We start from the raw sequence: 15668 nt of genomic DNA, 5'->3' as shown, positions 1-15668 counted from the left end.
ATGCTTGGAAATGATCAAATAAAATATTAAAAAAATAAAAAATAAAAATAAAATAAAATAAAATAAAATAGAAACTCATGGTCAGATTCAAATTTAAGGAAGAACAAAGAAAGAGAGGGTGGTGGGCTAAGCTAGCCATTTAGCCTTGGTTAACAACTAAAGCCAAGACTGGCAGTCTGCCTGCCAGACAAGGGGGACTTCTGGGGTTTCAAATACCAGCCAAGCCATAAAGAAGCCTACTCATTGAGACACTGATTCTGTCATCCTTAACTTAACATCATCCAGGGGTAACTCTCTTATGGGTTGAGTGTGAGGGAATTACAAAGATTGTCTCTCAGCCCCAGTGGGTACCTCTCCTTTCACCCCATTAGCCTCTGTCCTTTCACCTCCTCTATTCCTTATTACAAACTCTTCTTTATCCCCTGTACCTCAATCCTTACACTTCTTCTTGTCACCTGTGTTCAAACACTGATTCTTTTAATACACTTGTTTATGTTGGTCAAGATACCATATGTACCTGTTGCCTTTGTTAAGGAGACTCTAAATACCTCCATTGCCTTTGATGACTTCTGGTGTCTATGTCCATGTGAATTGAGATAGTATTGAGCAATTATTAGAAAGTATCTGGGAGCAGCTAGGTGGCTCAGTGAATTGAGAGCCAGATCTAGAGATGGAAGGTCCCAGGTTCAAATCTGGCCTCAGACACTTACTGTGTGGACCCTGGGCAAGTCACTTAACCCCCACTGCCTAATCCTTACCATTCTTCTGCCTTGGAACTAGTACATGATATTGATTCTAAATTGGAAGGTAAGCATTTGTTTGTTTTTTAATGATTAAGTATTGGTTACATGAGGGAAAATGACACATAGGATATGAAGAATAAAAATGGAAATTTCCAGTTATTCACAGGAGAAAATAACCAGGAAGGACAGAAATTATTCTGTGGTTCAATTTTCTCATTTATAAAATAAGGAGTATGGACTTGATGACCACCAAGGTCTATATCTATGATCCACTGGGCTAATAATCTCATAAGACTTATGCCTACAGATATCCAAAGGAGATACTCCCATTGAGGTTGGTACTTCCCAATGGACTTCCAATACTGAAGTGTTTGACTTCTGAGTCTAGGACAGAAGTGATGGAAGACATCAGAACTGGAGAGCAACAAAATTAGAGGAAAAAAAGGAGAAAAAAGATTTAGAACTGGTGGCAAGTTGGACTTAGCAGGGCTATATCCATGAGGATGATCCCATACATCCCTCCATTCTGTGAGAGAACAGGCAGAGTCAGCACAGCTCTGGGAGCCAACATGTTCAGTGGTCAACATTTATGTAGCCACCAATATTGGATGGAGAAGCCTAGTGTCCAGTCCAGGGCTGACAAACTGCTGCAACAATTGCTTGTTAGCAGGTAGCAGGTGAAGTTACTAATAGCTTGCCCTGCCTACTATTCAAGACCGGAAAGGAGCAAGTAGGAAAGGAGGTTCCATCCTGGGTGGGAGAGGAGGGAGAACTGGGATTTGCTACACTTTCTGCTACTATTACTGATATCAGCAAGTCTTTACTAATCTAATTAATGTGTTTGTTTAACAATGACCTTGTGGGTTAACAGCTGGAATCTACCCAAGGGAGCATGGTGCCTTGGGGTTTGCCAGTGATTGACAGATAAGTCCTACACAAAGCCTAGGATGGGTAGAGTGCTAGGAGATTGACTGTAGAAAACACTCTTTCCTGTTGCCCCATGTCCTGTTGAGTGCAGTACATATGCAGGACATGTTACATATCTGTACCACAACAAACCAAATGAATAATAAAGTGATCTGGGGAATCTACCTAATGCAAAGAGGGAAATTCAATTCAATTAAATATATATATATATATACATTTATCTAATTTATATTTATTAAATTATTTTATTTATGTTATATATCAATTAAATTATATTTGAGTATTTGATTAAATTTACATATGTATTTATATGGGTTTTTTCTCAAGAGGAATAAATGATTATATGAAGTTCTAATCTTCCAATCCTTCAAAGTTCAGAAAGTCATCCCCTAATCAAGTGGCTGGAGTGGGAGAGGCTCAGAGACTTTTCTTCTGCCCCCTCCTCTCTTTCCAGGACTCCCTCAAAATCTTTGCTAGAACTGCTCTCAGGAAATGCTGGAAATGCTCATCAGGCATTGTGTTAAGCCCTGGGGATATAAAGAAAGACAAAAAATAGTCCCTGACTTTGAGGAATTTCACATTCTTTTGGGGCAAACAGCTGTATAAGATATATACAGTGCAAATAAAATGTCATCTCAGAACTATTGCTCTGGGAGTGGGGATGTTGGGGACTCAGGAAAGACCTCCTGCAGAAGGTAGGATTCAAGCTCTCTCCTCTAAGCTACCAGATGTTAAATGCTGTTTTCTAAACTAGCCTACTGTTTTTACAGGATCACCACAAAGCATGACGGTCTCTCAAACCAATTCCAATATTCAGACACCCTCTCCACATCAAGGAGATTGAGGGCAAGCAGCACCCTGCAATCTGAAAACTACAAGTAAAAAATTTTGATCATCCCTTTGTTCTAGAGAAGTCTGAATTTTTTCTTTTTTTCTTTTAAGGGGTGTTTATAACACCATACTATAAAATCTGGGTTAAGTATTTTCTCTTAGGCTATAATGTAGGTCAATGTTGATATTTCTTGCCTTTCTGTGTCATCTGCTAGCTTTCCTGTTCTCTTTGCAAACTTTAACTTTTTATTTATTTAACTTTTAAAAGAAATTGTGTATGTTTATGGCATTAAAAGATAAAATATGGGGCACAGCTGGGTGGCTCAGTGGATTGAGAGACAGACCTAGAGACAAGAGATCCTGGGCTCAAATCTGGACTCAGACATTCCTGGGCAAGTCACTTAACCCCCATTGCCTAGCCCTTACTGCTCTTCTGCCTTTGAACCAATTCACAGTATTGAATCTAAGATAGAAGGTAAGGGTCTTTTTTTTAAGATGAAATATGTTAGAATTGTGTAATATTGTACATATATTTTATGTATTTTTGAGTTCCTAACCCTTTGTCTGTAGCTTCTGCAAAACCCCCAAAATTTCCACTTAATTTTTTATGCTGACCATGGTATATCAAAACCATGATGGAGAAAGTCGAGATGTGGAAGAGATGCTGTACTTCCTATATGTAGCATCACTCTATTTCTCCAGTGGCTGGAAGCATTCTAGACCCTCCACATCCAATTCTCTTAGTTTAGTGACTTCTAATAACTGATGGATCCAATAGAAATGTCTAGACCTTTTCATATCTAGTATATACCTTTGATTAAAAAAAGAGCACACTTCTTACAATGGAAAGTCAATGTTTTCCTTCAAACACTGCAGAAAGTGAAATGTTCTCATATACTGGTGGGAAAGTTACAATTGATCTAATTGTTCTGGAAGGCAATTTGAAATTATTTGATAAAATTTATAAATTGTTCATAGCCTTTGAGTCAACAAACTTCCTCTACTAAGTAAGTATTCCCAAGGAAAATGAAGGCAAAAAGAAAGATCCAACATAAATGAAACCATTGAGTGGCCCTTTGTGTGGTAGTCAAAAGTAAAATGAACAGCCATCAATTAGGGAATGGTTGAGTAAATGTGATATATAAAATTAACAGTATTATTGCATTAAAAGAAATGACAAATATGAGTAACTCGGAAATATGGGAAGACTTGTATGAGCTGATGGAGAGTAAAGTACCTGTAACCAAAACCAAGATAACTATATACACAATTGTTAAAATAATATAGAGAAAAACATCACAAAAAGTTAACTGAATTCAAAATAAACATGTCTAACAATGAATCTAGGTCAGATGACAATAAATGACAAATGCAGTGGATGTGGGCAGATACAGTGGCTGTATTTGGCTTATTTTGTTTAATTTTTTGTCATTGTTATAAGGGAGGGTTCTGGGTAATAAAAGGGTATATAGAGAAATGATTGAAATTAATAAAAGTTTTAAATAAAAAGCAAAGAAGTTAATAAAAGTTTTAAATAAAAACTAGCATTTTGCATATGGTATCAATAAATATTTGCTAATGTTGAATGAGATGACAGAATTATTATTCAAAATGCTTTAAACAGGATAAGTTGGAACAAACAAGATCAAGGTGGTGATAAATGCAAATTCTTGCATAAAACTGGGGTCCACAAGTAAAGGATAGAGATATTACTTGGCAATAACTATTTCAGGATTTTTGATGACCACAAAGCCAGTAAGTAAGCCAGGAGGGTGGGGCAGAGGCTTTAAGGACCAACAGAGGGGCAACTGGGTAGCTCAGTGGATTGAGGGCCAGGCCTAGAGACAGGAGGTCCTGGGTTTAAATCTGAACTCAGAAATTTTCTGCCTGTATGACCCTGGATAAAGTCCCTTAACCTCCATTGCCTAACCCTTACCGCTCTTTTGCCTTGGAACCAATACAGAGTATTGATTATAAGGTGGAAGGTAAAGGTTATTAAAAATATAATATAATATAATAATAAAATAAAAACTAAAAAGACTAACAGAGAAGACAGGTAGCTCAGAGAGCCAGGCCTGGAGACAAGAGGTTCTGGGTTCAAATTTGACCTCAGACACTTCCTAATTGTATAACCCTGGGCAAGTCACTTAACTCCCATTACCATTCTTCTGCCCTGGAACCAATAAAAAGTATTGATTCTAAGATAGGGGTAAGAGTATTAAAAAATAAAAATAAAAAAGACTAATAGAAGCTCAGGTTTCTTTAATAGAGATAGATTGTCTAGATTACAAAAAAAAAAACAATGGTCCTATCATATTGGTCAGACCATGTCTATAATATTTATTCAATTCTGAGTAGAACTGCAACCACAGTAAAAGGCCAAATTAAAAGGTGTCAAACTGGCTCAATGCCATTTGGGAGAGTGGGCAACTACTGGTAGGAGTCAATGATGGGAAGAATGAAGGGAAAGAGGAGAGCGGTCAGCACTACAGGCTTCTTGTGGACTATGATTGTTCGCCAAGCCCCTTTACCAAGGTCTGAGGAACTTAGATCCAGCTACCTCCCACTCCTCCATTCATGTACCCTCTCTGGACAGATCCTTCTGGACATATATCCTCCTTCTAACTTCTGGACAGAACCAGAGGAACCACATATGACCTACTATCATTCACTCCCTTTTCTACCACCTTCCCCCTTCCCATCACACACACACACACACATACTCAGAAGTTGCAAATACTCAGGCACAAATCTGATTGCCAATCCAACTACTTGGGTGCCTCCAAGGAAGACCCCAGCCTTCACCCTCTGCTTAAGGCTGAACCCCATCCTGTATTAGTATGAAAGGGAAGACATGGGTGCTTAGAGTCCCACCTTCATATAAATACGAATGATAGTAGAGGTTGAGAAGAGACGTGGGTAGGTAGGGAAGGGAATCAGATTTCCATTTATCACATACCTGCTAACTTTAAACTGCCAAGCATTTCTAAAATAGCACCTAGCTTCAAAGAAGAATTAGTTGAAATAGAAAGTTATAGGTCTTCTCCAATTCACAAATCCCACAGAAAAAGCCATCTCCTCTCCTTGTTTCTACTTCCTCTACTCCCACTCACTTATCACTCTTGGTAATCTGACTTCCAACCTTAATACAACTGAATCTACCCTCTCCAAGACTATTACTGATGTCTTCATTGACAAATTTGATAGATAAATTTTCCCTAGTCCTTTCTGCTGGTATTGACCATGTTAACTATACCCCTCCTCCTGGATCCTCTCTCTTCTCTCAACTTTTATGAAACTTCTGTCTACCAATTCTCCCTGTTTGACCACTTTTCTTGTGTCACTCTTCTTTAATTGCTTCATCTATATCCCACCTCCCTTACATAGGTGGCTTCTCTATCCTAGATTCTCTTCTTTTTCTCTTAGTGATTCCATCAGTCTTCATTGGTTTAAACATCATGCATTTGCAAATGATTTTCAGATCTTAATTTCTTTCCTAAGTTCCAGTCAATAATCATCAATAATCAACTGCCCATCATATATCTCTAGGTTGAAATGTCAAAATTCAATTACACAAGTAGTTTTCAAATATCTGCTATGTGCTAGACAAAAAAGGGGGGTGGGATCACAAGGGGATTACTTTCTACTAAGAGTATCTCATATTCAGTGCATACCCCAAAAAAGCTCATTACCTCCCCCACTCAAGTCCCTAAACCCAAAACCTAGAACATCATTTCATTAAAAGTAAGGACTGTGGGGGCAGCTGGGTAGCTCAGTGGATTGAGAGCTAGGCCTAGAGATGGGAGGTCCTAGGTTCAAATCTGACCTCAGACACTTCCAAGTTGTGTGACCCTGGACAAGTCACTTGACCCCCATTGCCTAGCCCTTACCACTCTTCTGCCTTGGAGCCAATACACAGTATTGGCTCCAAGACAGAAGGTAAGGGTTTAAAAAAAAAAGTAAGGACTGTTTTTCCTGTTCTATATTCCCAGTGCCAAGAAGACTATTCATAAATGCCAGGATCTAAATGGGAAGTTACTAGATGATACAAAGATGCAAGCTCTTCTTTCACCCCGCCATACCAGGATCCCTGTGTCTGTTCCCTTTTCTCCGATTAAAGATAATGGGGAAAGTTGCTTGGAAATTCAGATTTCTGAAAGGGAGAAAGCATCCAACTGGGAATCCTTAGCCTTTTGTCTCATATACAAAAATTCCTAGTTCTCTGATTCTAGGCACTGTTGTTTAATTTTTAATAAAATTCTATTGATTTGTTTTTGTTTTTATATCAATCACATATCCCAAGATATCCCTCTACCTCCATTTCTGAGAACCAATACATTATAACAAAGTTTTTTAAATGAGGTCTTACTAAAAGGAAAAAAACAGTAAAAATAAGCAATGTATTAAAAAAAAGAATAAACAACATCAAATGAGGAAATCAAGAGAAGGGAGGCTAGAGAATCACCCCTTCTGTTGCAGTTGATGAAATGATGACACCCATCAGACCGCTAAAATGTTTCAACACAACAAGTAGTGACTCTGTGGGTAAATCCCCTGGAACTCTTATCCCCCTTCATGAAGCCAGGTCTTCATCAGCACAACTTCATTTTTCCCTCTCTTTCTTTCCCTTCATCCTTGTCTCCCCTTTTCAATTAGCTTGTTTTCCTAAGAAAAGTGCTTTCTCTGAGTCTCTGTTTCCTGGCTCTATCTTCCTGTCAGAAGCAGCTGGCAACCTTGTAGGATCAATTCAAAGCTTCCTGACTCCCTGTATCCAAGCAATGTATTTCTCTTTCTTGGAAAAGAAACCAGGTTTCACAGGCTTACAGTTTTGATTCTTGGAGCTAAGGGTTTTCAATTTATTCTGGCTCAAGGTCTTGGGTTTTTTCTTCTCCAAATCTAATTTTTCCTGTACCAATAGCCAGATATTTGCTACAAGTTTAAAAATCTCAATGACCAAAGGAACTTTGAAAGCAAAAAAAAAAAGGAAGTGAAATCAGGTGGTCCTGATGTCTTTCTTTCCTCCATAAGTGCTCTACTCATTTGGAGGGAGAACTGATGTCACTGAATCAAACCCCAGAGGTAAGCCCTGAGGATGGTCATAGAATAGGAAGAGCACAATTTCTCATTGTTTGGGACTACAGTAAGAATGGAGGCCCTTGTATTAAAAAATGCAAATTAAAAAAACAACAATGTACCAATAGAAAAGGGACATGGGTAATTTCTCAAGCAAAAGAAATCCCATCATTTTTGCATTCTTTATTACTATTTTCAATGAGCCTAGGAGTGGAACATTAGAGCTACTTATGGTAAAAACAAAGAAATGTTTTTAAATATCACAGAATCATATAGGATTGATATCAAAGAATCATAAAGCCCAAATACTTCTATCTATTTCATTTTGCAGATGAGAAAACAGAGGCCCACAGATATTAAGTGACTTGCTCCTCTCGTGTCCTCAGACACACATACATTGCTGTGAGACATATATGTCTACATCAAAAGAGAGGGAAAAGTCTAATTAAAAAATACATATATTTCTAGAAGTGTGCCTCAGCACACACGTGCCCTCTGACACAGAGCATTTGAAAAAACTGTCCTGGAAACACTTAAATTCTTCCATTTAAGGTTTTTCCCCCCGATGTTCTTTCTCTTCCCACTCCCCACTATCTATCTCATTTGAGATAAATAGGACATTGAGCTCAATGTTACCAAGTTTACAAAAGCGTTTTGTTTTGTCCTTTCACTGGCTTGGCCACCAGGTGATGAATTATTTGAGCTGTAGCAACTCATAAAACATATCTACTGTGAGAGAGGTTGGGAACTAAAAGATGGACAGGAAGCCAGAAGGGGGAATAGTAATATCTCTGAAATCACAAGTCCTTGAGATAAGTCATCTCTAGTGGAACAGAAATTTATCTCCTATGTGCCTTTAAAATTATTGGTGAATTCCATAGATTCCTGGATGAGACCAGGGCTTACTATCCAGCTCGGGGAACCAGCTGTATGATCAGTCATCTGGAATCCATTGGAAGAGATTGGTGCTCTCACCAGGAAACTCTGAGCTGAGAGCACTTCAAGATCAATTCAACACTTAGACTGGAGTCATGGATCCTGAATTTGAGTCCCAGCTCTGCCATTTCACTGCCTTTGGTCAAATTATTGCACCTTACTTTGGGCTAGGTAGTATAATAGATAGATTGCTAGACCCAGAGTCAGGAGGACTGATTCTTCCTGAGTTCAAATATGGCTTCAGACACTTATTAGCTGGCCAAGTCACCTCATTCACCCTGTTTGCCTCGATTTCCTTATCTGTAAAATGAGTTGGAGGAGGCAATGGCAAACCATTCCAGTGTATTTGCCAAGAAAACCCCAAATCGGGTCATAAAGAGTTAGGCACAACTGAATAACAGAAACACCTTTGTTCAAATCACTTGATCTTGGTGTCCTCATCTATAAAATGAGGATTTTGAATCAGATTACTTCTAAGGTCCTTTCCAGCTCCAAACTGATGATACTTACCCCTTCTCCAGAATCATCTGAGTGGCCAAAGACATCCTCTTGCTGTCTCGTTTCAGAGGCATGATGGAATCCCCAGAACACTAATGCCTAAGAGCCAAACCCATGAGCTACAAACAGAGAAGATCCCACTGCAGAGCTAACCAAGGACTCCCAACCAACCAGGAACTGCAAGACACTTTCAAAAACACTTGGCTACCAACCACTAACTATGCAGAGGAGAGGAATAGTTTCTTGTAGCTTTGGCTAGCCGTTATTGATGATAGAGTGGCAGAGAGTCTATTCTATTTCCCTGAGAGGAGTGTTAAAGCCATGAAGATAAATCAACATAAACAAAGTTTCCTCATCGAGCTATAATTTTGGTATCATGTAGATTTGCTAAAAGAAAAATAAATATAGACTCAAAGTGGCAAATGGTTATGAACTGAATTCTTTGAAATGTATCCAGTTACTATTAACTGCTGGCTCCCTTGCAAAGGTCAGTGTGGCTACAGACTAACGGGGTTTGTATCTCTGTGTTGCAGAAGATAGGACTCTACAGAGAAATTCTTCTCTTTGGTCAGGAAACAATAAAGAGGATCCATTCGCAAACTTAAAAAGAGTGTCCCAAACTTGATGAAGTAGCCAGAAGCTTTTAGCTACCAATGTAGCTAACTAAATCCTTAATGGTAGTTATTAAATACATCCTCAAATTCAGAACCCTCTTGTTTCCTCTTCTCTTAGACATGCCTAGCTACAAGTGCAAATCAAAACTTTAGAGCTGGAAGAGACCTTCAAGGTAATGAAATCCAACTCCTTCATTTTACAAATGATGAAGCTGAGGTCCATGGAGATTAAGTAGATTGTCCTTGGTCACAGTCTGAGACAAGATCTGAACCCATCTTTCTCAAGATTAGTCCAGTATTCTATATATTACACCATGCCACAAGAAGTAGCTAAATTCACAGAAAACATTTAGCATGTTTAGTCAAACCTTTACTAGAGATTTAGCAGATACAAAAGTTCGCTTCTAACTACGTTAGACTTTTTCAAATGAGATACTATATCTAAAGCCTTAAAATATAATATAAATAGGAACTATCATTAATATTTTCAAATTGAGAGCATTTTCAATACTAAAAACATTATCGAGGAAACTGTAAAACCCTCCACCTGTGCAATAACCTGAAAGAACTTTCAGATATCTATTCATAGAGACATAAATTGGTAAAGCACCAGATTGATCTCTTGATTAACGAACCTGAAACCTGTACTGCTATAAGAATTGTTATGAAGACAGAGTAACTATTTGAGACCTGAAGAAGAAAGCAGACAATAAAGCTAGCCCCCAAATAAACTTGGGGAGGGGAGGATCATGCTCTCTGGAATACAAGTGGTCTAAAGCTAAAACTAGAAACCTTTTTCAGGAGCCCTGCAGCTGGTGTCTGACTCCATTCTAATCTTTTCACCTTTCTGTTATTGCCCTTCTACCCCATTGAACTTTGGATCATTACACCTTGGGATTGTTATTTCTTTGCTTAGTACTTTGAAACAATTCCTGGGCTATGTTCAGAGCTCAACAGACGTGATTCATCATCATTGTTCAAATAAAAGTGGGAACCATTGCAGGGATCGATAACGGGGGAAAGCCTGAACCCTAACACCCCATTCATCTGAGTAAGAAACACTCACACCCCTACTCACACATTCTGCTTCACCTGCCTTTAACTGGGGGACTGCTGACTTCTACCTCTTCCAAAAAGAACATTCATCATCCTGAATCAAGGGATTCCCTTACCATTCTGGACGGCACTGATGAGGGTGACAATTGCCAGCAAAACAATATTCCCCATTGTTTCATGATCCATATTCACTGCAGGCTCCAGAAAGAGAGTTGCACAGGCTTCCCAGCACCAGCCCAGCCCTGCACTGCACAAGAAGGGGAAGTGACCTGCCTTACTTCATCATTAGAATTTCCGAGAGCCCTAGCATGACCACATGGGTCTTTTTTTTTTTTAAGATGAGCCATTAAAATATTCTCATCAGATTTGGTGAGACTCCACCAATCAGAGCAAGGATCAGAAGACAGAGGGACAGACTTCATGAACTCTCCCCCATTGCCATGTCAGATGAAGGGAGTTCCTGAGCCATTAGAACGTCTAGTCTCAGATCTGAGATCTTCTCTTGTATGCAGAGCCCTGGGCAGACGAAGGCCTTGCGTTTCTGAATCCTTTCTGTTCTTGGCACAGGAAGTGGAGGAGAAGAGAAGGAGGAGTGACTGAAATGTTATTTTTATCTTTACACTATCAGCAAGTCTTATATCTTAAGTGCTTTCCATCTTTTCCTTGGTCCTCGGGGAGGATGAGAGACGAGGCTCTGTGCCTCCACAAAGGAAGGAAGAACAGGAAGTAAATGCAAACTGAAGAATTGTTTTTAAAATGGAAATGGGCTTTACTTGCAGGAGAAGGGATTTAGATCATCTCTAAGGAGGGCTGTCTTGACAGGGAAGATTGTTAAACCCAAGCCCACCGAGATTTCCCTGACTTCTGAGGGCAATTATGGAAACTCTTACAACAAAGATAAATGATTGTTTGTTGACTGAATGAAGGGAGGGAGAAATGATCTAGTCCATCATTTGCTTCCAAGCAGAACTGCTCTGAAACTCCTGACAGAAGAATATCTGTATCATTAAGTCAAGCTGCAAATCATCCACATCCAGTACAGTTTGCTATGTGCTAGCACTGAGTTTTGTGCTAGGGATGCAAGGAAATGCCAAAAACAAACAAGCAAACAAAAAATAGTCCCTGCACTCAAGGAGCTCAGTTTATTATTATTTGTCTGATGTACACTCCTATCTGTTTAAAAAAAAAAAAGTTAAGAGCAGTCCCGTTCACAGGCAAGATATGAACTTTATCACTTTTCATTCATTCAACAGACTTGCATTTATTAAGTACCCATTGTACACAAAACATTGGGAAAGGCAGGGGAAGTAGTTTAGAGGATTAAAAGCTATGCTTAGAGAAAGGAAGTCTTGGGTTCAAATTTAGCCTCAAACACCTCCTAGCTGGGCTAGTCACTTTACCCCCATCGCCTAACCCTTATCACACTTCTACTTTGGAACCAATGCTTAGTATTGCTTTCAAGCCAGAAGGTAAGGGTTGGTGTTTTGTTTATTTTTTTTAAGTTTGAGATGAGACGGGGAAGGATGGGGGAAGAGGGAGGAGCCATGATTCCTATCCTCCAAGAGCTCTCAGTTTAGTAGAGATGAGAAGACATAGACACAAAAGAATATTATGAAAATGAGAATGTTATTCTATATAGCAGGTTTCTCACAGTATAGGTTGAAACTCCTGAGGAGGTCATCCAGTCATTTAACAGGCATTTATTACTATGTGTCAGAAAGGCAAAGAATGTGGTCCTCTGACCTCAAGGAGTTCACATTATAATGGAGGACACAATATACAAATACATCCAGAGTATGTCCAATGTCAATGGAAAGGAAAATCAAAAGGAAGTCATTAGCAGTGGAGGGGGGGTGGCATGCCCACCAATGTTTTAGGAGGAGGGGAACCTAGAAAGACCATTTGCAGAATGTGGGAACAACATAAAGTTTTCATGGAAGTCAAAGAAACCAAAGGGTGGAGATGAGGAGAAAGAGCATTGAGAACCTGAGGACAGCCAGCAGAAAAAGTCATGAGGAAGACCCAAAGTATTCATGGAACTGTGAGCTGCAGAAGCAGACCAGAGCGGTGATCAGTGATAAAGCCTCTTTTCTATGATTAGCGGGTAGGTGGCTGTGGAAAGAGTTGGGGGCCTGGAGTTAGGAAGACTGAGTTCCTATTTGACCTCAGACACCTCCTAGCTGGGTGACCCTGGGCATGTCACTTAACCCTGTTTGCCTTAGTTTACCTATTTGGCAAATGAGATGCAGAAGGAAATGGCAAACCACTCTAGTATCTCTGCCAAAAAATAAATAAAATAAACCAAATGGGGTCATAAAGAATGGAACATAACTGAAGAGCAAAATTATGACCTGCCAGCCGCGGTGTGCTGACCGGGTGTTTGTAGGGCAGGCAATGTTTGGGACACCTTTTCTAGTCCCCTCCCTTGATTAGGGTGAGCAGTGCTGTCCTAGAGAGGGCTGCTCAGTCACCCAGGATGCTGCCGAACATCCCTGCTGCCCACAGGGCCGAGCGACCACTGGTCCGTGGGCCACCTACGTGCAGGATCCTGACTACAACTGCCAGTGGTCACCTCCACCTGTTGCGTCGCCACTCCCCCATCGCCGCAGGTCTTGAAGAGGGTGGACGGGGTTAGGATAGATGAGTGTGCACAAAGATACTTGTGCATGAAGGAGATTTAAGTGGAAAAGCTGATGTACAGAGACAGTCCCACTCTCTCGGTGTTGGAAGCCTGGGTCCAGTGGCACGAAAAGTTGTTACGTCTGGAGACTTCCTCAGCTGCACTGGATGGCCATGTTGTCTTTTGTGCTCCAACACGCCCTAAGCACTCCACAATGCTTTGCTGCGTCGCCCTCTCAGCCATTGAACCTTCTTATTGGTTTCTTCCATCTGTTCAGCCGAAGCAGTCTTCACATGCTGGGTGAGCAAAGCCCTGGTTCACCAGGGGTCGACGACCCGATGGCTACCCTCACAAGGTTTGGCCGGCCTGTTGAAGCCGTTACCTGGGGTGTGGCCGCTGCCGCATGCTAGCAGCTACTGGGAGCCACAAGTGAGAGCTGGGTGTCAGGTGGGGGTCAGAGGCTGGAGAGCTGCCCTAGGAGGGCACAACAAGCCCTCCATACCAGAGATACTACCCCTCCCTGAGCACCCCATACACCCCAAAAACAGAATAAGACTAATGACACACAACAATCCTTCAAATATAATGAACATATTCATTCTACCTCTTCTCTTTTTCCAGGTTAAATATACCTAGTTTCTTCAACCAATCTTTAAGTGGAATGTTTTGCAGTCTCATCACTATGAATTGCGTGCCATAACTCCATTTATCCATATCTTTCTATCCCCTGTGCCACTTTGTCATTTCTTCCTATAAATCTTTGAGGAGTCTACCCAATGTACTGGAGACTTTGCTTCCATTCTTTTCATTGTTGCATGAGCATCACCAAAGTACATGAGCTACTCATTGACTAATGTTTGTGAACCTGGAACTCTGAGGGCCCAAGACTTTAAAAAAAAAATACGTATAGACAATGAAAGCAACAGAAATTAATTGAGAATGAATGTAAAAGAGTAATGCAATTCTGTAACAATTGTAATCCATAGCCCTGAAAGAACTGAGGTTCACAATAAATGCTATGGAAATAAAAGGATTATTTTTAGCTATGTTAAGGGCAAGAGAAAGATCTGAGAATGGATAGGATTGCTGGTCAAAGTGGACAGGATACTGATAATGAATGTTGCTAAGAGGGCTAAACTTTTCAATTCTTACCTTACTTCAATTTTTTTTTTTATTAAAGAAAATATTTGGATCAGGAGAAGCAAAACAATAATCTTAGTAGAGAGGAAAATCAACCTAAATGAGAAATTGGTCAGGCAGCATTTAGCTGCCTTCTAAATGAATTAGGACACCTGGCCCAAGTACACTCCATTTTAGAGTCCTGAAGGAATTGGCCATGGGATATGAAGCTGCTGTTACTGAACTTTGAAAGATCCTGGGAAATGTAGCCTTGCCAAAGACCTAAAGAAGATCAAATTTTCAAAAAACAGAAAAGCATAGAGACTGCAAACTCTACAGTTGCTTATATTCTTTACAAAATTTCAGAGCTCATTATTAAGGGAGTGGTTTGTGACAACTTAAAATGGGGGGGGGGGGATGTCTTTCCCTCCAAGATGCCATGATTTCAAGAACAAATCAGATCTTAGCAACTTCATTTTTTTTCTTTTCCTTTTTTTTTCTTTTGGTCTGTGTAGGTCAATAGATTGGAAGAATGTTATTGATGCTTAGATTTCAACAGGGCATTTGATAAAACTTGTCATGTTCCAGTTATGAACAAGAGCTGAATTTGCAACTAGTTGAATGACTTGACCCAATGGGGAGTCATTATGGTATTGTTAATGTCAGTGTGGAAGAAGGTCTCCAGAAGAGCACTGCTGTCTTGACCCTGTGCTATTCCACACCTTTATTAGCCCTAACCTTTCTCTAATCCTTCTCTTGCCCTTAACACAGTTAAAAACAATCCTTTTATTTCCATGGCTTTTATCATGCATCTCAGTTCTTTCAGGGCTACTGATAACAACTGTTATAGAATTGGGTTACTCTTTTACATTCATTTGCAGTTAATTTCAATACACCTGTTGTTTTTAAGTCTGACCTCAAAGAGTTCCAGGTTCACACAAATTAGTCACTTCAGAAAGCTCACCTTTTCCCTTCTCATCAGAATTACTCCTACTCATAACATAGAATTTCAGAGTCAGGAGAGCTCAGAGGTCTCCTTCTCCAACACATGCTTTGAATAAAAATCTTTTCAATATCCAACAAATAGTCATTCAGTCTTTGATTCATGATTATCTCTAGTGAAGAGGAATCCATTAGTTTCACAGGTAGATTATTCTACTTTTGGTTAATGGTAATTGCTAAGAAGTTTTTTTTTCTTGTATCACACCTCCTTTATTCACTCCTAATTCCACTATAAGATATTAGGCATTA

General features: G+C 39.8%; 1 protein-coding gene across 1 annotated transcript in view; it reads right to left on the bottom strand.

Annotated features, from left to right (window-relative positions):
- ALOX5AP (arachidonate 5-lipoxygenase activating protein) overlaps positions 1-11150 on the bottom strand; it is a 37387-nt gene extending 26237 nt beyond the window's left edge. Inside the window, exon 1 of the mRNA XM_001376859.5 lies at positions 10795-11150. Coding sequence (XP_001376896.2) covers positions 10795-10864 — 70 coding nt within the window. The 5' untranslated portion in view covers positions 10865-11150. The remainder of the gene's footprint in view (positions 1-10794) is intronic.
- Between the last annotated feature and the right edge of the window lie 4518 nt (positions 11151-15668).

The sequence above is a fragment of the Monodelphis domestica genome, chromosome 4 (genome assembly GCF_027887165.1).
Source record: "Monodelphis domestica isolate mMonDom1 chromosome 4, mMonDom1.pri, whole genome shotgun sequence".
In the NCBI taxonomy this organism is placed as follows: domain Eukaryota; kingdom Metazoa; phylum Chordata; class Mammalia; order Didelphimorphia; family Didelphidae; genus Monodelphis; species Monodelphis domestica.
Note: the sequence above shows the minus strand (reverse complement) of the source record. Positions and strands in the feature narration are given on the sequence as shown.